At 54.7% G+C, this 25,751-nt stretch overlaps 1 protein-coding gene across 2 annotated transcripts in view; it reads left to right on the top strand.

The window, feature by feature from the left end:
- The window catches only part of CUX1 (cut like homeobox 1), a 307,940-nt gene extending 292,266 nt beyond the window's left edge, over positions 1–15,674 (top strand). For both annotated transcript variants that reach the window (XM_064394621.1, XM_064394622.1), the window contains 9 exons: positions 4,471–4,607; positions 5,855–5,921; positions 6,914–7,026; positions 7,473–7,589; positions 9,485–9,568; positions 9,835–9,891; positions 11,851–11,931; positions 13,768–13,832; positions 14,267–15,674. In XM_064394621.1, coding sequence (XP_064250691.1) covers positions 4,471–4,607; positions 5,855–5,921; positions 6,914–7,026; positions 7,473–7,589; positions 9,485–9,568; positions 9,835–9,891; positions 11,851–11,931; positions 13,768–13,832; positions 14,267–14,327 — 782 coding nt within the window. In that variant the 3' untranslated portion in view covers positions 14,328–15,674. The remainder of the gene's footprint in view (positions 1–4,470; positions 4,608–5,854; positions 5,922–6,913; positions 7,027–7,472; positions 7,590–9,484; positions 9,569–9,834; positions 9,892–11,850; positions 11,932–13,767; positions 13,833–14,266) is intronic.
- Positions 15,675–25,751: the final 10,077 nt, after the last annotated feature.

Below are 25,751 nucleotides of genomic sequence, written 5' to 3'. Positions count from 1 at the left end.
TCCTCACGGGAGAGTCGTTGAGTCCTTGGTTTGTTGGTTTAGAAACCCAGGGGGTCTCTTTAATCAGTTTCTTTTCAGGTTAGGGTGAGAAATAAAAAGATTCAAGCAGGTACGGGACAATGCTCCCATCCTTAGACGTCACTTTAAGTCACTTATTGCTCGTGATTTTAGGGGTTTTTCTTATAAAAACTGTAAAACTGTAACAATCCAGGGTGCACTGCGTTTCTCATTTGCATGTTGTCTCTGGTGTCACTGGAGGGTTGTCTCTTTACCCTGGAGGGTTTCTCTTGGTATCTTCTTGGTATGCAGCCAGCATCAGGGAAACAATCGGTTAATCACCCACCATCAACGAGTGATTAAGGGCTTTTCTTCGCAGGGAACCTAAAGAAGTCTGACTCGGTCTGGCTTGGTTTTTTTTTTTTTTAACTCTGAAACTTAAAAAAAAAAAATATACAACTTTCTATTCATAACACTTGCCATGGGCAGGGACAGCTGGACCAGGCTGCCCAGAGCCCCATCCATGGCCTTGAGCACTTCCAGGGATGGGAATAGTCCAGTCCCAGCTTCTGATTTTCTGTGCATCAGACGGGGGAAACCAGCCCTGTGTGTGCCAGGCTGGGGCTGCCCAGCCCTGCACTTCTGCTCTTTTCTTCATAGGGCCATGGCAATGCCAGGCCTGGCTTTTTAAAAGCCACAGCTGGCAGAGTTTGAGGCTGAAGATACTTGGTTTAAAACCCATTTTCCCCAGGACTTCACCTTCTTTGTCCCATTGCCTCCTGCAGTAGCTCTTCTCTCCCCGGCCTTTGAGGTGTTTGCACATCTGAGGGGTCAGAGCCGGGCTCGGCAGCTCAGGGAGCACAAAGGCAGGTTCCTTTTGCTGGATTCAGTGCCTGAGCTGCCCTGGCTGCCCGGCAGAGCCCTGCTCCTGCTGCTGCAGGTGAAGAGTCGCTGGCACAGAAGTGCCGAGCTCGCGGGTGGCCGCGGCCCCTGTGAAAAGAGAAAGTTATGATTAAAAAAAAAACCAAAAACCAACTGTGAGGAGTGACACTGACAGGGAGATGAGAGGGAAGCTCTGTGTGTTTGGTTGCTTTTAGTGTCAGACACGGTTGCAGCCTTTTCTGTTTTCATGGTGGTTTCATGGCCAAGCAGAGTGAAACCCCAGGGAAGGAAGGATGCAGATCCCTCTAAAACTGAGAGCTTTGGTGACCCTTTTTTCTCTTAAATTGAAAAACTCAGTCCATGTAACTCAGAAGCCAAAAGGATCATTTAAGAGAGAGATGCAGGAGCTGGGTCTCCTTCTGCAGGCTCCAAAGCTCAGCTCTGCAGAGGATTTTTGGGCAGGGTGGGAGGCCAGGGAGCAATTCCTGCCCCAGGTAACCTCCTGGTGAATCTTGAGCAGGGTGCTCAGCAGTGCCTCGTGCAGAATTGGGCCCCCCAGCCCACGTTTGGCCAGCAACAGCTTCCCAATTACATTTTAATGCAATTTTAAAAGACAGCCAATTGAATAATTAACCGTAGGGAAGAGGTTTTCTTCTTTCCAAATCTTGTTGATGCAAATATTTTGCATCAGGCCACCCATGTTTTGGAGCAGGCAGGGATTCCCCATTCCTGGAGAAATACTGACCTCCAGTGGGATGTGTCTTTAGCACAACTACTGCTCCATCCTGAGTCTCTTATTGGGGCTCTAAAATGTAAATATCAGAGGGGGAAAAAATAAATCCATGTTGTGTTCAAAGCATGTGCCACCCCCCTTTCCCTGCAGTGAGGCTTGGTGCTTCTGAATAACATGGGAAGGAGAATGGCTTTAAACAGAAAGAAGTTTATCCAGTCTAAGTTTAGACTGGAAATTGGGAAGGAATTCTTCTCTGTGAGGGGGTTAGGCCCTGGCACAGAGCAGCTGTGACTGCCCCTGGATCCCTGAAAGTGCCCAAGGCCAGGCTGGACAGGGCTTGGAGCAGGTGGAAGGTGTCCCTGCCCATGGCAGGGGGTGGAATGAGATGGGCTTTAAGTTTGTTCCCAACCCAAACCACTCTGAGATTCCATTACACCAACACAGTAATTGTCTTTCTTACGGTTTAGGTTGAAAAAGACCTTTAAGATCATCCTTACTCCATCACTCCCATGTCCCCAAGTGCCACGTCTACAAAAAAAGGGGAATTTGCCCCAGCAAAGACCCTGATTCCTGGGGAAGCAGTGTCACTTTGGGCATCACTTTGAGCCTCCATCCCTGCTGCTCTCAGTCCAGCCCTGTGGCCAGGGCATCACTCCCTGTGCCAGGAGCTCTCTCCACAGCTGGTTTCTGGGTGTGTGGAGCATTTCCCAGCCTGGCAAGACTGGGAGAGCTGGAATTGAGCTGTGCACACGTTGTCTGAAGGCTCAGTGAGAGTAGGAGCCCTGAGGACAGCCTGCCCTTGCTGCTCCCCAGGCAACCCCTGCACTTCTTGCTCCCTGGCTGTTGATAAATGAGGAAATTTTTTGCCTTCCAGCTGTCTGGAAATTAGGGGAATAATTACAACAGGAATTATCAGGGAGGGACTGGAACAGATGGGACCTGAGCTTTGACCCACCTGGAAATCCAGGCACAGAGGGGTGAATCCTGCATCCCCACAGTGGAGATGCTGGCAGTGCAGAACACCAGCTCTGGACCTGGAGCTGAGCAGGTTTTCCAGCCAGGGAGAGCCTCAGACACTGCTGGCAGCCAGGGACAAAGGTGAAACAGGTCGAGTTCTGCTGCAGGACAGTTTTGGGGTGGATTTGCCAATGGAGCACAGAGCTTGCCCTGTGGGGCTGCTCCCGTGCCTCTGTAGCTGCAGCTTCACTGCTTCACATCTGGGCCCATCTGGGGTTACACGAGGGGAACAGAGCTTTTTGTTTTGCTCCTGGAGCATTCCAGCAGTGCCTGTTGTGGTTTAGGGTGTGGGTTTTACTCTGGGGGGGCAGCTGGGAAGAGGGATCCTTTGTAGAAAATTGGCTGAGCGGGAGTGCCGGGGGCTGCACAGCCTGGCCCCGTGCCCGGGGCAGGAGTGGTGCCACCTGAGCCCCTCCTGGGGGTGTCCCCACCCTGCTGCAGGCCCCCGCTGCCCCATCTGCCCTGTGAGTGCCTCTCCCAGCCCCCACAGCCTCTTCCATCACCTTTCCTGTGCAGAGCAGACCTGGGCTCAGCTCCCCTTAATCCCCTCCACGTGCCCCTGCTCTGCCCAGCCAGGATGCTGCCAGGTACCCCCGGGCACCAAAAATGCCTGGCTGGTGCCTTTGAAGCAGCTGTGCCAGTGCAGGCAGCTGGCACTGGCACTGGGAGCTGGCACTGGGAGGTGGCACTGGGAGGTGGCACTGGCACTGGCACTGGCAGGTGGCACTGGGAGCTGGCACTGGGAGGTGGCACTGGCACTGGGAGGTGGCACTGGGAGGTGGCACTGGGAGATGGCACTGGCACTGGCAGGTGGCACTGGGAGGTGGCACTGGGAGGTGGCACTGGCACTGGGAGCTGGCACTGGGAGGTGGCACTGGGAGGTGGCACTGGCACTGGCACTGGGAGGTGGCACTGGGAGGTGGCACTGGGAGATGGCACTGGCACTGGCAGGTGGCACTGGGAGGTGGCACTGGGAGATGGCACTGGCACTGGCAGGTGGCACTGGGAGCTGGCACTGGGAGGTGGCACTGGGAGGTGGCACTGGCAGGTGGCACTGGCAGGTGGCACTGGCAGGTGGCACTGGCACTGGGAGGTGGCACTGGCAGGTGGCACTGGGAGATGGCACTGGGAGGTGGCACTGGCACTGGGAGCTGGCACTGGGAGGTGGCACTGGCAGGTGGCACTGGGAGGTGGCACTGGCACTGGGAGGTGGCACTGGGAGGTGGCACTGGCACTGGGAGGTGGCACTGGCAGGTGGCACTGGCACTGGGAGGTGGCACTGGGAGGTGGCACTGGGAGGTGGCACTGGCAGCTGGCACTGGCAGCTGGCACTGGGAGGTGGCACTGGGAGGTGGCACTGGCACTGGGAGGTGGCACTGGGAGGTGGCACTGGGAGGTGGCACTGGCACTGGGAGGTGGCACTGGCACTGGGAGGTGGCACTGGGAAGTGGCACTGGCAGGTGGCACTGGGAGGTGGCACTGGCACTGGCACTGGCAGGTGGCACTGGGAGGTGGCACTGGGAGGTGGCACTGGGAGGTGGCACTGGCACTGGGAGGTGGCACTGGGAGGTGGCACTGGGAGGTGGCACTGGCACTGGGAGGTGGCACTGGGAGGTGGCACTGGCACTGGCACTGGGAGGTGGCACTGCTCCCCCCAGGGACTGTGCCCATCCCAGGGAGGGCTGGACCCCGGGGTGGGCAGAGCTGCTGCTGTGCCCCCAGGCAGGAGCAGAGAGCCGGGCTGCTGCTCTGAGCTGCTCGGGTGCCCCGGGGCGCTCAGGGCTCCCTGGTGCCCCCGGCACAGCCGGGCCCGGGCTGACAGCCCTGGCCGTGTTTCGCAGTGCGCTGTGCCGAGCTGCAGATCCAGCTGAGCGAGGCCGTGGCCACCCTGGCTGCCCAGAAGGAGCTCGTGGCCAAGCTGGAGCACGACCTCAGCACCATCCAGGCCCTGTCTGCCGTGCCGCGCCCCGAGGCTGAGGTAACCCTGCCCAGGCCGGGCACAGGCCGTGCCCCCTTCTTGTTTTTGTTTTTTTGGGGTTGTTGTTATCATCATTTACTATTATTATTATTATTATTATTATTATTATTATTATTATTATTAATAATAATAATAATAATAATAATAATAATAAAATAGTCATCATTAATTATTAATTTTTCATTAATGTCGTTTGTATTTATTATTAATTACTAATATATGTTATCATTATAATTGTTATATTATTAATAATAATAATTTATTTTAACATTCATTATTATCATTATTAATTATTACTTTTTGTTGTTATTATTATTATTTATTATCAATTGGTAATATTATTAGCATTATCAATTTTATTATTTATTATTAACAGTAATGATTAATTTTAAACATTCATTATTATTATTACTACTACAACTACTACTTAATTATTAGTAATCATAATTATCATTATTAATTTTCGTTATTTTACCATTATTTATTCTTAATTACTAATATTTATTATTATCACTATCATTGCGCTTATTATTATTGTTGTTATTTTTAACAACAATAATTAATTATTAATATACATCATCATCACTAATTACTATTTCTTCGTTATTATAATTACTATTTATTATTAATTACTAATATTTGTTATTATCATTATAATTGTTATATTATTATCAACAATAATAATTGATTTTTAACATTCATTATTATCATTATTAAGTATTAATTTTCGTTATTATCATTATTCTTTATTATGAATTACAAATATTTATTATTATAATTACCATTGGTTTTTAAATTATTATTAATCATAATTAATTATTAACATTCATTATTATTATTAATTACTGATTTTTATCATTATTATAATTATTATTTATTATTAATTACTAATACAATATTGTTGTTATTGTTATTGTTGTTATTATTGTTATTGTTGTTGTTGTTGTTATTGTTGTTATTATTATTATTATTATTATTATTATTATTATTATTATTATTATTATTATTATTATTATTATATTTCCTTTTCTTTCTGATCATTCACCCAGCAGGGGCGGTGCCGTGGGGCGGTGCTGGCTGGGAGGGGTGGCACCGGTGTCCCCCAGGGCCCGTCCATCCCTTCCCCTCCCCGTTTAGCCCCGCTGGCTCAGCCCCATCCTGCAGGGAAGGGCTGCGGCTGCCGGGGCAGCACCAGCAGGGGCTGCTTTCCCAGGACAATGTTTAATTTCTGCCCTTTGTGCTGCCAGGGCGCGGCCAGCCCCGGGCTGGAGAGGATCCCCGAGCCCATCAAGGAGGCCACGGCGCAGTTTTATGGTGAGGGGGGCAGGGGGTCCCTTCTCCAGGGCTGCAGCTCCTGCTCACCGGGTCCCCTCTGGGCAGCTCTCCCTGCTGGGCACGCTGTGCCATCCTTTGGGGCTCCCAGGGGTGCAGCGGGCACGTGCCAGGCTGTGCTGAGCTGGAGAACCCAGGCTGAACCCACCAGCTCTGTGCTCTGCCTCCTGCTCTTCCCACAGCAAACCCCTCCAGAGCCAGAGAGTGAAACATTTCCTGTACATCAGCCCCTGTGCTGAGGTCTGCAGGAGAAAATGAATCAAAAAAATAACAACTCCTTGCTCCTCTGGGGGTAAAAAAAATCCTTTCCTTTTTTTTTCTTATTTTTTGCTTGGTTCTTTTTTTGTTTGTTTTGAAAGGTTTTGAAAACACAAGATAAACATTATCACAGCAACAGTCCCACCAAGCTAAACAACCTGCAGCCACCCATCCTGCTCCATGAATAACTGCTCAGTGCAGCTGGTTGAGTCATGGCCTTGGGGACACATTTCTCCTTGGCTGTGAATGCCACTGCCAGGAAGGAAGAGCAGGGATGGCCACAGCCCCCCAGGCACCCACAGAGCCCCATCAAGGGGGGAACCCATGTGGAACACCCAAAAATTGGGGTCCTGGGCATAGCAAGCTGGTGGTGGAGGAGGGGTTGGGGTGGGGGAGAGAGGATTGTGGCTCTGGGGCTTTATTTTAATGCTGCAGCTGCTGCAGAGGCCAAGGAGAGAGTCTGGCAGGGATGGGGAGGGTTTGAGTCAGGGAAAGGCAGCCAGGGCTTGCACCAAGTAATGCAGTTGGTTTTCCTGTTCATTTTGAGTCAAAAAAATGGAAAAAACCACATAAATAGCAGTCTATGTTGTAATAACTGTGCACAGGGGTGGATTTGGGTGTCCCCAAGGTCCCACAGCAGGAGGACCTTGAGCACACCCCTGGCGTGGGTGGTGGGCACCTACCAGGTCACCTCTCACACCAAACCTCGTCCACAGGTCACCCTGCATCCCCTGGCCCCTCCTTCCCCGAGGGCCAGGTGGACTCCCTGCTGTCCATCATCTCCAGCCAGAGGGAACGCTTCCGGGCCAAGAACCAGGAGCTGGAGGGGGTGAGGCTGCTGGGGCTGGGGCTGCAGGGACCCAAAAGACCCCTCTGTCCCTCTGTCCCACTGTCCCTCTGTCCCTGTGTCCCTGTGCTCCTGGCACAGTGTTTGGGAGTGCCATGGAAAAAGCACATAGATGATACATTTTGGGATAACAAATTGAAGTAGAGCTCAAAATGAGCTTTTCCAAGCTGTCTGGTTGTGTCTGCAGCTCCTGTGGGAGCCATGTCCCATCCCAAAGCCCCCCTCATCCTCCTTGGCTACCCCAGCCCTTCCTGGGCTTCTTGGCCAGGACTGGGAGCCCCCTTCTGCCACACCTGGCCCAGTTTTAATTAGGGAGCAATTTGAATTCCAAGCCAGGGGGGTTTAATTCCTGGGAGGAAAGGGACTGATGCCTGGATGCCCCCAGTCCCCCCTGGCTGGATGCCACTGTCCCTCTGCTCCCCGTGCAGGAGAACAGGATGCTGCAGCACACGGTGCACGCCCTGCAGAGCGAGCTGGACACCCTCAGAGCTGACAACATCAAGCTCTACGAGAAGATCAAGTTCCTGCAGAGCTACCCTGGCCGGGTGAGTGTCCACCTGTCCGTCTGTCTGTCCCTCCTCGGGCTGGGCTCACACAGCAGACAGCCCCAGACACAGAAATTGCACATTTCCAGTGTGCAGCCTGCATGGAAGTTGGAGCTAATTGGGGTGGGAAAGGTTCTCCCAGCCAGGAGGGCAGTTCAGAACTGTGCTGAGGGATCTTTGGCAGAAAGATCCTCCCTAACAGAGCTGCTACAGCCCGCTCTGCTGCTCACTGCTGGCAGTGTGGTGCTCGAGCAGGCAGGTGGGGGTACTTCTGCCTGACCAGGCTGCCAGAGGTTAAACTGGGACCTCCTGCAACAAACCCCTGCAGCGCAGCCTGGAAAATAATTCATCCTGTCCCACTTGTGCTCATTCCTGAACTTCTTGTAGCCAGCAGAGAGAGCTGCTCCCTGAGCAGCCAGAAGACAAAAGAGAAGAAGCCAGCCCAAAATCATCCCAGAAAGGGCAGGAGAAGACTGGGAAGGGGAATCAGACTTTGCTGCAACCTGCTCTGCTCCTGCTGTGTCCCTCAGGAGTTCCTGGGAGCTTTCCACTGCCAGCCCTTCCCTGTCAGAGCCAGGCTCTCCTGACCTCGGGCTTTCCTTAGAAATGCCAAAGTGCCACTCACAGAGGGGACACCCATTCCCTGCCTTCCTTCCCCCTGGCTGCTGCCTTTCCGTGCTGCCTGCACCGAGTCTGCTTTGTTGAGGGATATTTTAATAGCATTTGGTGGTGGGAAACTCCTGCAGCTTGAGGCACCTTATTTGGTTCTTTCTTTATGTCCCCGTGATGACGCCAGGTCGTCCCCTCTGACATTTTTTTCCCCTTTCTCCTGTGGAATATCATCTCCATGTTTATCCTCTGCCACAAGGCAACCCCTGAATGCCATTGCCATGAGCTAAAGAGCAAAGCCCTCCATGGCAGCAGCGCAGGGGATTGCATAATTCACCCCCTAATGGGACATGTGACACGTTAAAAATACTCAGCAAAGATCACTGCACTGGCCAGGCTGCGGCAGCTCCTCACCCCTAAATCGGGCTCTGCTCTCACCACAGTGACCCCAGGCTCGGGTTGCAGAGTGTGAGGCTTACTAAAGGTTTACACAGAGGTGTAACAACCAGGCAGGGCAGCCCTGTGCACGTAGGAACAGGTCCAGAAAGCCCTGGGGGAGTGCGAGCACTGCGGAGTGGTGCCGTGCTGGGACAGGGAACCAGCAGTGCAGCAAGGAGCCAGAGCCTGCAGCAGGCTGTGCCCAGGGCTGGTGGCAGCGTGGGCTCTTCCCAGGCTGGGTTTGGGCAGGAATGGTGTGGATTCTGCAGCTCCTGCAGAGGTGGAGGAAGGAGGAGCAGGGAGGCTGCACGAGCATCCTCGGGGCTCCCTGCAGCAGGGCTGTGTAAGGGGAATTATACAGGAGAAGGATAAAATCCATCCTGTCTGCACCCACCCTAATCTTTCCCTTCTTTCAAGGGGTTTTCTTCATTTTCCTTGCCCTCTTTCCAGCCTATAACAGCTCTATGTTTGAGCAATGATTTCCTCCTCCTAAGCCTCTGTCTCCCTCCCACCTGGCCCAGCAGCAGGGGAGTTCAGGGTGGGATTTGCAGCAGCCCAGGTGAGCTCTGTGAGGATGACACAGGTGACAATTATTTCATGGAAAGGGCCCAAAATACTGAAACAAACCAACCCTAAACCATTCCACAATTCTGTGAAAAAAGGACTTTATTCCACAGCTCCTGTTGTGCTTCTCCTTTCTGAAGGGGACAGATGCTGTCAGCCCCGTGGCTCAGCTCTGGGCTGTGCTGCTCCATCCTTTGGGGGTGTTTTCTTCCAAATGGGGGAGCTCAGGGTTCTGTTCCTGTGCTGGGTGTCCCTGTGGCTCTCACCTGCCTTTGCTCCCACAGGGCAGCAGCAGGGATGACACGGAGCAGCGCTACTCCTCGCAGTACGAGGAACGCCTGGACCCCTTCTCCTCCTTCAGCAGGAAGGTATGAAAGGCTCCCAGCACCCTCCCTCTGCATCAGCCCCTCTGGGATCATGCCCAGATGAAATCCAGGGAGCTCCGATAGAATGAAATGCACTCAAACATCCTTTGCTTTCAAAAACAAAACAAAATAAATAAAAGTCACTGTGCCCAGATGATGGCTGGGGTCAGGGGGCAAATAGAACCATCCTGGGGCACACAGCTCCTTCTGTGTTTTGCAAACCCCAAATAGCCTTCTGAGACTCCAAATCTTGTATGGTTTCCTTGTAGGAACGCCAGAGGAAGTACCTGAGCCTCAGTCCCTGGGACAAAGCCACGCTGAGCATGGTGAGCACTGCTGGGAGCTGAGGGGATCTTAGCCCAGTCCTGCAGGGGAATGGGGCTCTGGGGCAGTGGAAGGGCCCATCCTGCTGTCCTGGGCGGGGTGCAGAGCTGGAGCTTGGGTTAGGAGCAGTCCCTTTCCTCCCTTGCTGCCCAGGGCAGTGGTGGCATCACTGTCCCCAGAGGCGTTTCAGGGACGGGGAGATGTGGCACCTGGGGACGTGGTTTGGTGGTGGGCTTGGCAGTGATGGTTGGGCTCAAGGATTTCTGTCCCAACTTAGACAATTGTGATTCTGTTCTATGACTCCAAGCACCTCTCCTCTGGTTTGTAACATGGTGTGGGGCTCAGGCTGCACCCCCAGCCAGGGGCAAAGCCTGAGCCCCACAGAGACCCCCCCAGAGAGCCCCAGCACCCCAACATGTGGGGAGCAGGAGTGTGAGGGGCTGCAGAGGGTCCAGCACTCCAGGGAAGATCTCTGCTCCACGCATTGGCTTCTCATTGCATTCTCCTTAAAAACCCCTTGCTAAGCCCTGATCCTTCCTGCTCTGGCCCTTCCTTCCACAAAAGCGCCAGGGGAGATCCTGGGGAAGCTGTGGTGTCTGCAGAGCAGAGGGTCCTTGTCTGAGCCACAGAGGTGACTGCTGCCACTGCCAGCTTGGGCTGCCGTCTCTTGGGTATAACTTTCTGAGCTAAAAATATGGTTATTGAGGAAATCTGACTTATAGTGGAATTTGTGGCATTAGCAGCAGGCTCAGGACGGGGTTTTGGCTGAGTTAACCCCCAGCTCTCCAGCACAAGGGAGGTGAATGTGGGACTGTGGGGCTGAGAGAACACAGAGATATCCTGGAATAAAGGCAGAGCTGTCATTTGCATAAAAACCAAGCAAATGCCAACATGAATATGGATTGTGTGGCGTGCTAGCACCACGGAGAATTAATGAAAGGCATTCACAAAAAAAACTGACTTAGGGGAGTTATTCCTTGGGAATATTTAAGAACATAATCTTGTTTGTTACAGCAGCCTCCGCCGTGGCCGTGAATAGCAAAGACGATTTCAGCCCGGAATGGGTTTGGTGGGAGATCTGTGGGTTTTAATGCCAGCTTTGGAAAGCCTGTGTGGTGTCTGGGGAATGTGCTTATGTCCATAATGAGTCCCTGGGTTCCAGCAGGAATAAAGAGTGGCTATGAAGGAAGGCAGGACCCGTCCTATGAAGCCACTGCTCTGCTGCTCCTGGTTTTTGTGCTTTTGAAGGGGTGGGCATGAAGGTTTTCCCACTGGGACCTTGGTGTGCTGTGCCAAAAGGGCTCAGGCATCATCAGGGGCTGGTTGTGGTTCAGTGGCCTGTCCAAAATGAGGGGTGGAGGGCAATTCATCCCAACCCCACAGGTTTCCAGCCCCCAGTGAGCTTGGGGGTGGCACAGGCTCTGCAAGGGTGGAGAGCAAAGCTTTTGGGACAGAGCAAGGGGACACCAGGGCCCAGCTCTGGGGACACCAACACAGCCTTGGCTCCAGTGCCCTGCTCAGGAGGCAAGAAGGGGACACTGCAAATCACAAAGTTGTTTGAGCTCACAAATTAAAGATGTGCAGAGCTTAATTACTGCTGGGGCTTCTCTGAGGAGCAGGGCTGGCACAGCAGGAGCAGGGAGAGCTGCTGGAGAGGGCTGGGCTGAAGCAACTCAGAACAAACCCCCAGAAGGGTTTTCAGTGGGGGAAAGCCCACACTGAACCCACCTTGGTTTGGGCATGTTTGGGCTGAGAGCATGGGCTCTTGTGCAGCCTCTGAAGGAGCATCACTGCTCAGAGCTGGGCACAGGGGGTGGCAAACACCACCTCACTGCACGTCTGTGCAGGCTCTGGCAGGAGCAGGCTCCCAGTGCTGGCCAGGACCTCCCCGAGCCCGTTTGAGGGGAGCTGCTGTCCAGTGATCCTCACTGAAGTGGGATCTCCATTCTGCTCTCCCGCAGGGCCGGCTCATCCTGTCCAACAAGACCGCTCGCACCGTGGCCTTCTTCTACACCCTGCTCCTGCACTGCCTCGTCTTCCTGGTGAGGGGTGCCCCACGGGGGTGGGCACTGAGACAGAACACCCTGTCCTCCCCTCCAGGGGGGGTTTGGGCTGGTCTGAGGTGTTGTGCCAAGCCAGAGCGTGCCGGTGGCTCTGCAGGCACGGCAGGGATGGAGCGTGGGACATGGGCGTGCCAAGGGATGTCCCCTCGGCTGCACAGGGTGGAAACCCCACCCTGGGTGGGCACAGGCTTGCCCAAGGGCAGGAGCTGGGAGCTGTCTGTGTGCTCATGTCGTTCCTGGGATCAGCCATGGCATCGTGGTGGTGCCAAGCCAGGAGCTCACACTGAGTTTAATGTGTTGCCAAGCAAGCTCTGCTTAGTGGGCAGCAAAATTTTGGTTAATTATTATTAATCTAATACCATCAGTAAGGAATAAAATGCATGCCCCTGAGCCCACACTACCTGGTTGTAGACCATGAGGATCCTATTCCTGGGTGCATCATAACCTCCAGCTCAGTGGAATTCATTTGCTGCCTCTCCAGGGATGAGCTCTGGCTCTCCCCCTGCTCCTAACATGCCCTGTGGCTCTGTTTTTCTCTAGTTTTCAAGTTTTCCCATTAGGGTTGAAAGGAAAGAAGCAGAGGATTGGGAGGTATGGAGGCTTCAGCCAGCCCAGATCTCCTGGGAGTTTGTCATGGTGCAAACTCCTCATGTATCCTTGCACAGTTTCTGGAAGTTTATTTGTCATTTCAGGGAGGAAAAAAAAGCCAAACAATCATCAATAATTAAACAAGGAAGTGAGATGAAAGCCAAATCAGAACAATATTTCTGTCCTGCTCTCAAAGTTATTTTGGTGAGGAAAGGAGCAAAGGAAATAAAAAGTTAAACATCATTAAAGTTTAAAGCTCTAACCCAAAAAAAAAAAGAAAAAAAAAGAAAATTCATAAATATTACATGGCTGGAATGATCTTACATCATCTAGACACAAAAGAGCCTGAAATCCAGCACCCAGCACTGCCTGGCTGGGGATGAACTGTGTGTGCCCCTGCTCCTCCATCCCCACAGTGGCAGTGACATCTCTGCCACAGTCCTGGGAGACTCCAGTTACCCTGCTCTGGGTGTGCTGGTGGGTGTTTGTGTGCTTAGGGTGATTCCCTGGTGGAACAGCTTACAAACCCCCAAGGCTTGAAGCAATCAGCTGGGGATGGGAGGGTTCTCCCTCTTCCCAAAGCCCAGCACTGCCTCCTGCCTCCTCAGACCTCGGCTCTGCAATGGGAACACGGAGGCACGAAGGTAAAAAGGAGCCAAGCCAGGCACTGACCTTCCTTAAGCCTGTTCCAAAAATACATCTCCATCCATGTGCAGCCCTGAGCCTCATCCCAAACCACCAGAGCCACAGCAGCACTGTCCCAGTAAAAATAACCCACTGGGAAAGGTCATCTTGACCATCCTGAGGGCAGCCCCTGCAGCACACTGGGGTTCCCCACTCTGGTGACCACAGAATCACAGCGTGGCTGGGAAGGGACCTTAAAAATCCCCCAGTGCCACCCTGCCATGGCAGGGACACCTTCCACCAGCCCAGGCTGCTCCAAACCCTGTCCATCCTGGCCTTGGGCACTGCCAGGGATCCAGGGGCAGCCACAGCTGCTCTGGGCACCCTGTGCCAGGGCCTGCCCACCCTCCCAGGGAAGAATTCCTCCCTGGTATCACACCTAAACCTGCCCTCTATCAGTTTGAAGCCATTCCTTTGCCCTGTCACAAGTGCCTCTCAGGATGGCATGGCAGGGCCAGGCTGGCACAGCAGTGGCACAGACTGCAGTGAGGAGGGGCTGGGATGGAGGTGGGGGCAGAGATGATCCCGTTCCTTCCCTTGCAGGTGCTCTACAAAACCGCCTGGAGCGAGAGCGTGGGACGGGACTGCAGCGCCTTCTGTGCTAAGAAGTGAGTGAGAGGTTGGGCCAGCCCGGCCCCGGGGCTTGCTTGGTGGGCAGGCCTTGGTGGTCTGCAGCAGATTTTTTGGGCACCCCAGTGCTGGAAACAGGGCCAGTTAATTGGGCTTTAAACCCAGTGAGGGAGGGGGGAGAAAAAGCTCACGGACCAGGGGACCGCTTGTGTTCTGTTGGGTGTTCTCCAAAGCCTTTCCTGCAGGCAGCCCTTGCCCAGGAGGAATCCTGATAAAGATTTATGATAAAGGTTTATAAAAGTGATCTTGGAGACCTGGGGGGTGTCAGACCCGTGCCATGACTCCAATTCCCTGCTGGCTCTGGAGCAGAGCACGGTGCTTGTCCTCAAGGAACGGCCCCTTGGAGTCAGTGCTGGGCTGCCCGAGCACCTGGGGCTGGCTGCAGGCTAACGTGGCTCTGCTCTCTCCCCAGGTATGCTGACCACCTCCACGAGTTCCACAAGAACGGGGACGTGGGTGGCATGTGGCAGTGACCCTGGGCACGGCCCCTGCAGCCCCGCCGCTGCCGGCTGCTTGCTGTGCTTTGCTCTCTGCTTTGTAGGATGAAGGCAATGATCCCCCCACTCCCACCCGTGAAACTAAAACCTCAGCTAAGGGAGAGTCATCGCCAGCCCTGGAAGGGCTGCAGCAGTTCCCATGTTTTCCTCAGAGAGCTCAGCCCTTACCAGAACATGGAAAATGCAAGATCAGGGGTACCCCTCCTCCCAGGTCCACATCTCTCTCCATCCTGTCTGAAGTCCAGTGCAGCCCTGGGTGGGCTGAATCCAGCCAGAAATGGGGAGGAAAGGCAGCCTCCTGAACTTGCATTTCCAGGTGTTGTGCTGTTTGAGAATTCCTGCTTTGCTCCAGCTCTGGGGGTCTCCTGCCCATGCTGCTGGGCACTGGCAATGCCCTTCTTGACCTGGAGCCCTCAGTGTGGGAATAATTAGCAATAGCCAGGACTTAAAGGGCATGAAGGGAGGTGCTGCTGGTCAGGCCTGACCTCACAGGGATGCTCCAGACTCTCCTTGCTGAGATGTTTCTGCCTCTTAGGAAACCACAAGTCAAATCAAGCAGTTGCTGGTGATTGGGTTTGCTGGGTGATGAGCACTGGGCTGCTAATTTGGGCTGATTTGGGGAGACAGAGGTGATAGGAAAAGCTCCAATTAAAAAGAGCAGGTCGCAGCCATCTCTCCTTCCTGCTGTGACCACATGGTGAGGGAAGGTATTAGCTTGTTAACGTGGTCCTCAATTAAAATTCCTCTCTGTAGACAGGAGAGCAGCATTGCTCCCAATTAATATTTCATTGCAGACTCCCATCCATTCCCTTCCTGTTGCTGGGAAGGCAGGGCCTCTAACGGAGCGTGCAGGCAGGGAAAGGCCTCACATCTGCCACGGGAGCCAGGGTTTATTTATAGGAGCTGTGGCCAATGGCAAAATGTAAAATCCTCATAAATTGAAGGGAGGGATAAACCCCGAGGGACCAACCTGCACCTGTCCTGCTCAGCACAGGGAAAACCGAGCCCAAGTGGAAGGGAAGCAGTGAGGGGGTGATGCTGCCATGGCTGGGGCCCTCTGCATAAACCAATCCACTTCAGATCTGGGGGAGATGAGCTTTGGCTGCCTGAAATCACTAGATGGGAAACACGATCCAGGGAAGGGTGGGCTGCTTTTTGAGGCTTTGTTGGGAAGGTTAAAATTGCTTTTTTTAGCAGCTGTATGTGGTGTCTTGGAATTGCAAAACTTCTGCAGCTATTCACACTTGTACTCCTCATAAATGACTTAAAATAGATGTTGAGTTCTGTTGGACAAGTGATAAAATAAACTTAGCCATGCATTGACTGGCTGGCTTTTGTGCTCTGTTTCCTTTTTTATTTTTTTTGGACTTTTGATATTAAACAACTGAGAAATGTCCTGCTCGAGTCCAAGGGCAGAGTGTGCAGCTAATTTTAGAAACCCATTACAGCAGCTACAGGCAGTGATGTCTGCAGCGCCGGGGAGGGCAGGACCTCTGTCCCCGTGTGCTGGAGCCAGCGTCCCAGCTGCCATCAACACCAGCATCCCAGGGGCCTGAGGAAGCTTCTGGGGATGGAGGGACCACGGGAACTGAGCCCAGGCAGCTCCAAACCCTGAGATATTCCGGATATCCCCACGTGGCTGTTGGCACAGCTGAACGCTGTCAATCTGCCTGGCTAATTTTGGTGAGCTGCTCACGATCCCCCTCTTCCTCATCCTCCTTTTTCCTGGCTGTTCCAGCCCTGGGAGACCCCAGCAGCCCCAGCCTGGCAGAGCTGGGCTGCTTTGGGCTTTAGGCACAGCTTCCTTTGTGCAAGGGGGTCTGGGCAGGGCCAGGAGCTGCTCCCCACCACGGGCAGCCTCTGTGCCAGAGGTTTGCCAGCTCTCCAGGATACCTGGGTCTTGCCAGTCCCCTGGAGCTGCTGAACCTTGTCCCTCAGGCAGAGCTGTCACCTCCTTCCATCCAAAATAAAAATGACAAGCTCACTGATTTGTCCCAAGATCCCTCCCGGGGGGGACAGGTGTTGGATGTGGGCTGTTGTTTTCTCTCCTGACCTCAGAGTTTTGCAGCTTCCAGCAGCTCCCACTGCCATGGCATGGCCCTGCTCCCCTCAGCTGGTCACCCCAGCCCTGGTGACCTTGCAGCAGCCCAGGGATGTCCCAGTGTCCCCAGAGCTGCTCCCAAGAGTGCAGCTCTGGCTGCCAAACCCTGTGTCCCGAGGCAGGGAAAGCCTGAGCTGGGGAGGGCTCTCGGGTCACTGCCCAGAGCCTCAGCCAAGTTTTAGAGCTGCTTCCAGAGCTGTGCTGGAGGTGCTGGGCTCCAGGGGATCCCGGTGATTCCGGGCAGAGCAGAGTGTGCCAGCACAGTGGGATCTTCCTGCTCAGGACAAAACAAAATCCTGCAGTTTTGGTGCCACGGGAGATGCCCTGCATGTGAGGGGTGTCCTGCAGTGGCCAGGAACAGGGGGATGGCTCCTCCAGCCCCCAACACCTCCTGGCACCCCCAGCCAAGCTGGGAAGTGCTGGCAGTGCTGTGTCCAAACCCCTTTCCTCCTGTAAAATGACATTGTGCATCAAATAAAGCGAGCAGGAGCCCCAGCTTTGGGCAAGGGCTCCAAAGCAGCTCACCCCGTGCAGAGTTTGCCTGCAGGGGAGCAGCAGCAGCACTGTCCATGTCCTGGCCCGTCTGGGATTTAGGGCACAGCCAGTTCCTCATTCCCTGCCTGATCCAGCTCTGGGGTGTCACTGGCTCTGCTGGGTTTTGGGGACACAGTGAATTTTCCTTACAGCCACCCACAGCACCCCCCTAAACCCCATTTCCTGCCAGGCTCAGAGGGCAGCCCCAAATCTGTCCCTCTCTTGGAGGCAGGAGGAGAAAATGGGATTTGGATTTTTTTTTTACTGATTTGATTTGAAAACCCCTTTTATCCCTGAGCAATTCAAAAGAAATGGATTTCAGCGACCCCTTGCTCTCCCTTGCTGTTTTAAATTTAATTATGGGAAACTATTTTAATTAGTATCGACAGATATTCAGGAAAATAATTATGGGCAAACCTGTGCTTCTTCTATCTGTTTAACCTGCGAATCTCCCAGCCCATCTCAGAGACCCAGGCTGAATTTCGGGGGTTTATCTGCTAATCAAAGGCTGCTGGGGAAGCTGGGCTGGCTAACGAGATAACAGGCTGCTCACATCTGGGTCACAAGTTCAGTTTTTGCCGTGGGCAAAGGAGACAGAGGAGAGAAATCCCAGCCAGGATGTGGCCAGTCTGCAGTGATGTGGGGCTGAGGGGGCTGATCCCACTCCAGCCCCGCGGATCCAGGATGCTGAATGCCCTGGCAGCTCCAGAAGGAGCACTGTGCGCCGAGCAAACTGCAGCAGCAGTGATTGCAGTGCTATAAAAATCCAATAATGCCATTTCCTAAAGGTTTCCGTCCGGGCGCCGCGGCCCTGCCGGCAGCGGGGCTGGCATGGGGAGGGGAGATCGATGGCTCCGGGGCTGCAGGATGCCAGGGAGACTCCAGCCGGCAGGAAAGGAGCTCAGACACAGACAGGGGCAGCGCCAGCCCGGGCTGTCTCCAGTTCAGGGCGTGCCAGGGAGCGTGGTGGGTAAACAGAGCACGGGGCAGTGCGTGGACACAGCTCGCTCAGGGTGAGGTGGGAGCTGTTTGGGAATGTCCACAAAGGCCTGGGAACACGTCTGTGGGGGAAAAGGAGGTGAAACATAAAGGGTTTGGGTATCCGGCAGCAGGAACCTGGCCAGGCCAGCCACAGGTACTTATTTCTGGAAATGTGGCTCTAATTATTCACTACAGGCAGGCAGGGAGATGGTGCTGCTGCCTCCCCACCTTTAAATCCCAGCTGAACATCTGCCTTGGAGCCATGCTCCAGCTCAGGCAGGAGCTGCCATCCAAGGGTGAACACTGCAGCCCACCAGCCATCGTCCTCCCATTCCCTCCCTGACAGGGAGCAGAGTGCTGGGCTTGGATGGGCTGCTCTAAACAGGCCAGCAGGGTTTGGGTGCTGGGAGTCCCTTGGCCAGGGCGCTCCTCCTGATGCTGGGACAGCACAGGGATGTGGGGATGTGGGAATCCCGGCGGGGCTGGCACCATCCCCTGCTGCAGCAGGGCTGGGCACCTCTGCCACCAGCCCTGACAGCACGGGAGCCCCCTAACCCTGTGAGCAGCCACCCCTAGGTGGGATTCTGGGCAGAATCCCACTCTCCAGCAGGCAAAAGAGGCTCCCCCGTGCTGGTAATAAGTTTTTATTGCTTCCTGTTGTGTGAGACATCTGACGGCAGGCCAGGCCCAAAGCTGGTGCAGCAGATGGAGAGCCCCCCTGCTCCCTCCCCTGCTCCTGTTTACAGAGTCTCCCTGGAGATGCTCCTCGCAGGCTTTCCCAGCTCCCAGGGGAAGGGAGGGATCTTCACCTCGCTCCCCTGCCCCAAAAGCCTGTTCCTGTTGAGGCAGGGAAACCCAAACAGGGCACACAAGGTGGAAATGTTGCGCTGGCACTGGGAATGCTGAAGGACCCGTGGGCAAGGACACTTTGCCAGGGGACAGCAGCCAGTGCCAGGGGGGCACCACAGCCCCTGCCCTTCATTTCCCAGTGGGAGAATGGCTGGGAGGGCGTTTGGGCACTCACTGCCCCCAGGCAACACCACAGCCCTGGATCATCCTCCTGTGGCATCTCTCCATGCCCAGAAGAACCATCCCCACCACACGTGGCAGCCAAAAAAACAGCCCTGGAGGGAGCAGGGGCAGGGGGAACCGAGGGGCTTTGGCCACAATCACAATTTGGCTCCCGGGGCCAGGAGCTGAGCATCCACTGGCACCCCCAGGGAGGAGATGCCAGTGGGATTTAGGAGGTGAGGAGCTGTCGTGCCACACCCCAGCAGCAATCCAGCTCTGGGGTACACCCTCAGCACACCCTGCCCCAAATCCTTGCCCTGAGCACCCGGGAGCTGGAGCCTTTCAGGTGCCTGTGGCTGTGGAAAGCCATTCCCACCACGCTGGTCCAGGTGAGCCTGCCCCAGGGGATGAGCTCAGGGGAGGCTCAGGAAGGTGATCCTGCAGGTTCCAGCTGCACCAGGATCAGGGAAGAGCCCCCCAAGAGTCTCCTGGGGAAAGAAAGGGCTCTAGGAAATAATGATTTTTTTCTTAATAGGCTCTTGGTGGTTTTAGAGGCTTGGTGAAGATGTTCAGCACAGAGGGGGGCTCTGAGCTGGACCCACATGAATGATCCCACTGATGTTCCCTAAAGCCTTCACTTTGGGCAACAAGGAACATACAGTGCAACATCCTCTTAGCCCCCTGCCCAGCCAGGAAAGGGCTCTTTGCCTTAAAAACCTGGCTTTGTTCTGTAAACCTCCCCCTCTGCAGCCTGATCCCAGGGAGCATCGCACCAGCCCAGGGATGGGTTTGGGATTGGGGTGGGACCAGCAAGGCATTGCCATTCCCCTGCAGAGAAAAAGCCCCTCAGGGCCCTGCTGATGGAGGGGGCTCTAACACCTCTCCCAGGAGCAGATCCTGAGTGTCTGGGGGGAGGATGGCACCTGCCCTGTCCCTGCAGGTGTCCCCCTCCTCTGGGTGACACAGACTCCTCCCAGTGCCCTGGCACAGAACTGGGATTTTCCAGGGCTTTTTCCCAGTTCCCCTGCACACACCAGCCCCTGCAGGTTCACAGGGTTGTGGAATTTCCCTGCCTGCTGCTTTGGGCCATGTGGCTTCATTCTGGGAACTTCTTCAGGGGCACTTTGCCCACCAGCCCTGCTCCTCACACACCTTGCCCAGCTCCCCCCAGGCTGCTGCAAAGATGGAAGCTTTCAAAGCCAAGGCAAGGCTGGGATTTTGGAGCTGTTAGCATTTTTAAGAGCTGCTCTGAGTCCAGGCAACTATGGTTTTTCCTTTAATATTTAATGCTTTTTTCCCTTTTTTTTTATTGAACACACGTGCAGGGGAGCGTTCAGAGCTGCTGCAGGGAGCTGGGCACTGCAGGAGCACCACGGCCAGCCTGACCCAGCAGCGTGGGGCTGCTTCAAAGCCAAGGTTGCCAGAAGGGCATTTTCCAGCCTGTAGGAAAAGCAAAACCCTGGCAAACTGCAATGAAAAAGCCACTTGGACCAGCGCAGCAAGAAATGCTGGGGAGAAGATCCTGCACAGCCCTTTGCCAGCAGGAGCTGCACAGTTTTCCCCAAGGTTTCCAGGTGCAAGGAGCTGCTGTTGCTGGAGTGTTTGCACGTGGGAAAGGTGAAAACCCTTTTTCTGTGTCTGAACTCTCCAGGGGTTTGGCTCCTGCTGGCTGGAGGCTGCAGAGGGACCTGTGGGACAATGGGATCCTGGAGCAGCAGCATGGAGGGAGTCCCCAGCTCTGTGACACCCAGAAGGAGCAAAGGGGAAGGATCTGACCTGGCCCAGCCCCAGGGATGTGGCCCTGTGGGTCAGGACAGGAGCAGCAGCTGTCCCCAGGCAGGGGCCAGCAAACTGCAGCTGCAGGAGGTGACTGAAGGGTGATGCTCCTGGAAACCCCCCCTGGCCAGGGCAGCACAGCCACGGAGGGCTGTGGGGAGGGTTTGGAAGCCTTTTCCTCCGTGGTCTCTGTGCAGGCAGAACAAAGGCTCTGACACCATTTCTCAGGCACAGCCCCAGCAGAGCAGCACAAAGAAAAGGGATATTTAAGAGACAGCCCCCAAGCAGCTGATAGCCTGTGACCTCTGCCGGCAGGAACAGGAGGTGTTTGGGAAGAGAAGGTGCAGAAGGTGCCTGTTCCCCTGGGACAGACCCAGACCTGCTCACCCCAGCAGGGCCAGCACAGCCCTGGGGAGCAGAGCCCGGGGGTGAGAGGAGGCAGGAGCAAACACGCTGTGGTTTGGGGGGTTTTTTTGCTAAAGTTTCAGTTCTGCAGCGCCAGTTGACATCCCCCAGCAGAAGGAATGGTGTGGGAGTGCCTGCCCCAACACGGCTTTGCCCCTGCTCTCGGCGCTGCTCCACACTCAGCTCTGCCAGCTCAGAGGGGCTGGGGCACAGCCACAGCATCGCCTTCGTTTGCACCAGCAGCAGGAAAAAGAGCAGCAGCAGCAGCACAGCCAGGCTCCAGTGCCTTCCCCCAGGGAGGGAAGGAGGTGTCCTAACAGGGGTTGCTGTTTGGACAATCCTCTCTCAGGCACAGGGAGGGTTCCTGTGCAAGGGCAGGAGCTGGACTCGATGGTCCTTGTGGGTCCCTCCCAACTCAGCTTCTTCTGTGACTTTGTAGCAGGAAAAAAACATAAATAAAATAGAATTACAGGACAACGCGGGGTCAGTTGAGAAAGTTGGGATGCACCCATCTCCCTTCAGACATGCTCCCAGGAGACACAGAGAGAGCACAAACACATCCTGCTGTGCACATCCCTGGCATCCCGAGGGGCCCAGTGAGCTCCATCCCAGCAGCAGCAGCAGGAGAGACTTGTCCTTCTTGGAGGCACCCAAATCAGGCAGAACAAACCACTGTGAGCTGGAAAATGTTGAATTGTGTCTGCTGATACAGAGCTGAACATCCTCTTTTTGCTCCTGATTCTCCCAGCACCATCAGGGATGCAGAAGGATCAAGCCCTGAACCCTTTTTCCACCTGACAGTGAGATTGCACTCCCTCCCCACTCATCAACCCCAAATATTTCTCCCTCCCATCTGAGTCAGACACTGAGAGGTCGCTGAACACAACCCTGGGCAGATGTTTGAAGCACAGGGAAGCTGTCGTGTGGTGAGGGACAGGCTGTGTGCACACAGAAAGGATGTGGGGTGAACTGAGCCAGCACAGCTCCTGCCTCAGCTGGTGCTCTCCATCTCCATCCAAATTGCACTGGTTGTCCCACAGAAAGATGAGGATGGGTTGTGGTCCTGGTTTTGTATCCCCTTCTGTTTGTACATCCTCCCCCAGGGAATTTCTGGCTTTGTTCTGGTCTGTGGTTGGGCTTGTCCATCTCTGAGGTCATCCTGGGAGAGCACAACTCAGCCAGGGCTGCACAAACATGCTGGGGAAGAAAAAGCTCAGGTCACAGAGGAAAAATTAAACACAGTTTTTGTGTTGAAAGGAAAGAGCTTTGCTCCCTCTCAAAGGCAAATCCTGAGATGCAGGGTGAGGAGGAGCAGGGAATTTGCACATCAAGGTCTTCCCTTTAGTGAAGGCTCCTCCAGCCCCGTGGCTGGGCTGTCACTGCCTGTTTGCCTTCTCCAACACACCAAAGGACATTTTAAAACAATTTCTCCTCCACAAATAAACACAAACCCAAACCGCTATTTCTCCAGGTTTCCTCTCTTTCCCCCTTTCATCCCTGTGACATCCCTCCAATAAATCCTGGCCTTACATCCCATTAGGGACTGCTCCTGGACAATCTGCAGCTGTGACAGCCCGGGAGGTGCCTGGGGCCCATCTGCCTGGCTGACAGCTCACACACACCCGCCTTCGCCGTGCCTGGGCATGGAACGGGCTGGCACTCCCCTTCCAGGCTTCTCCCGGGATGCTCACAAACAACCCCTTCCCCTCCCCTCTGCAGCTCTTTGTGGCCTCCCAGACGAGGGTTTTGCTGGGCAATCAGCCTCAGCTCTCTCCCCAGCCTCCCGGGATGTGGCGAGGATGGAGCAGGAGCTGGCACTGCTCGGGTGCCTCCGGGCACAGGATTCAAGGGCACGCCACGCTCCAGCCAGGATGCTGCCAGCAGCCCTCCCCAGTGCTGGCTGAGCCACTCGCTTGATTCCTTCCAGCGATTTTTTTTTTTTTTTTTTTTTTTTAAGGCAGCTAATCGCTCCGAGGGAGTCCCGGAGTAATGAGAATTGGCAGGAGTGGGCAGATATGAGGTTTATTCACCACCAGTTTTAAATCATTTAGCATGGCAGAAAGGCCGTGGTTCTACAAGCAGCATGTTCTGCTTTGCTCCTGTCAAAAGGGGTTAGGGGTGAGGGGGAACAGGGGTGTCCATGGGGGCTCTGCTCTGTGCCTGAGGGGGTGGCACAGGGGTGAGCACGGCCAAAAAATGGGGACAAGGATTTGAGCCAAAGCTCATCCCCATCCACAGGAGCTCCCACCAGCCGCAGACTGGAACTCGTGAAGGATTTTTGTCCTGTTGGAGGCAGCCCGTGGCTTTGGTTTAAAAATAAAGCCTTAAAAAGGCAATTTGGGGAGCTGGCCCGGGGATGCTCCTTGCACAGCAGAACGCGGTTCCTTGGGGATTGCTGAGAAAAGTCGCGGGAGAAGTTAAACTTTCACCCTGGCAATTATTGTAAATCTCTCTGGTCAAGGCCCAGACCTAAAATTAGCCCACGGAGCCCTTTTAGAGGTTGGGATTTTTCACTTGGTTTTCCAAGTGACTGACCAGCAGCAGAGCAAACCATGCTCTCCGCACCCAGAGCTCTGGGTGTTCTTCACTTGCAGCCCCCGTGTTTGATGGAAGCAAGGCCAGGCATTCCAGGCTGGCTTTACACATCCTGGAACAAGCAGCATCCCATGGAGGAGAGCCTTTTCAATCACAAAGCATTTGTTTTGGTTCATGAAAGAAATCCCAGCATCCCAGCCCTTCCCTGGGCTCCTGGTTTTGCTCTTAGTGGTGGTGTGTAAAATCTGTGTAAAATCTGTGTAAAATCTAGAAAAAGCTGGGCTTTCTGCTGCCTGCGTGGGAGCAGCCCCTCCCTCTACATGCCCCTTTCCCTTTGGGGTGGTCTGGGGGTCCCAGAGCAGGCAGGGCAGGGCACAGCATCAGCTCCCTGCAGCTCCCAGCCCTGCTGCCAATCGATAGCGAGTGCAATGAAAACCTTAATGAAATTCCAGCCTGAGAGACTATTGATTGTGTGTTTTCTTTAAAAATGGATATGAATGGGAGAGAGGCTGTTCAGGGGAGGAGGCAGGGGAAGGGGGGGGAGTGGAAACACGTTGTCAGCTGCTCTGGGAGGTGGGTGGCCCAGGGCTACCTGCACTCAGCAGTGGGACCCAGCCCCTCTGTGAGCATCCATTCACCCCCAGAGTGCCCCTGGGAAGGGAATCAGAGAATGTCAGAAACATTTAATGGTTTGGGTTGGAAGGAAACTTAAAGCTCATCTCATTCCAGCCCCTGCCATGGGCAGGGACACCTTTTGCCAGACCTGGTTGCTCCAAGCCCTGCCCAACCTTGCCTTGAAAATGTGACCAGCCAGAAGCAGGAGGGACAGAATCCACCCAAAATCAGCCATAATGGAGAAAATCAAGAGTCCATGTCCCAGTTGGGCCTCCTCAGCAGTGCTTTTGCACTGTTCACTTTGGCCCCTGCTGCTTTGGGGGAAGAAAAATCAAATGCTGCATCACTCTGCACCAGCCCTGCAACAAATCTCCTTCTTCTCCCCCAAACCAGCCTCTCCCCAAATCTCCCCAGAATACACCCATCAGGGACGGTGAGGGAGCATAATAAATAAATATTAATAATAAAAATAATGCTAAAATCCACCCTTCTGCACCTCTTATATAACTAGCATTGTCTTAATCCTACAGGTGCTTCACAGGAGTAAAAAGGATTTGTTCCTCCTCCAAATCCTTTTTTTTCCTTTTTTTTTTTTTTAATGGTGACTCATCCCTATCCATGCATGGACACGCCGTGGGGAGGCTGGGGGGCTGTGCAGGGTCCCAGAGGCAGCGTGACCCCCAACTCCATCCCTTAAACCTCTCTGGGCTTCACTGCCCCTGTCCTGGGGCTTGGTCCATCCTGACCCACCCTGTCCTGGGGTTCAGGCTGTCCTGAATCCCCTGGCAGGGAAAGTGCTCTGCGAGGTGCCCAAAATGCAGCAGCAGGGTGACAAAGGCGGGCACTGGGTCCAGACCCCAAAACTCCTCCTGGAGCCCCTCCACTCACACCCCCCCGCCTTGTGCCCCCCGGGAATGTGGGTGTGGGGGGGATCACCCCAATCCCCCCTCCTGGGCACCGCAAGGACAAATGCTGGGTGGTAGATGGGGTGAGGAAAGGCTGCAGCCCCTCTTGAGAGCACGGACCTGCCAGGACCTGTGGATCTGGAGCATCTTGGGGGCCTGAACACCTGGAACATTTAGGGTGCTGCCCAGGGAATTGCAGCGCTCCCGGGAGGGCTGGGGAGCCCGTGCGAGGATTAAGGGCTCGTCCTGAGCATTCGGGGTGCCCCTGTAATTTGGGGCGCTCCCGCAGACACGGCCCCGGGGCCAGCCCGTGCCGGGCTCGGTGTGCCCGGTGCCCATCCCGGTGTGCCCGGCGCCCATCCCGGTGTGCCCGGTGCCCATGCCGGAGCGCCCGGTGCCCATGCCGGAGCGCCCGGTGCCCATCCCGGTGTGCCCGGTGCCCATCCCGGAGCGCCCGGTGCCCATCCCGGTGTGCCCGGTGCCCATGCCGGAGCGCCCGGTGCCCATGCCGGAGCGGCGGGCGGGGGCGCGGGGCCG

Source organism: Passer domesticus, chromosome 19 (genome assembly GCF_036417665.1).
Source record: "Passer domesticus isolate bPasDom1 chromosome 19, bPasDom1.hap1, whole genome shotgun sequence".
NCBI classification, from domain to species: Eukaryota; Metazoa; Chordata; class Aves; order Passeriformes; family Passeridae; genus Passer; species Passer domesticus.
The sequence above is the reverse complement of the archived record's forward strand: the minus strand, read 5'-3'. Positions and strand labels throughout refer to the sequence as shown.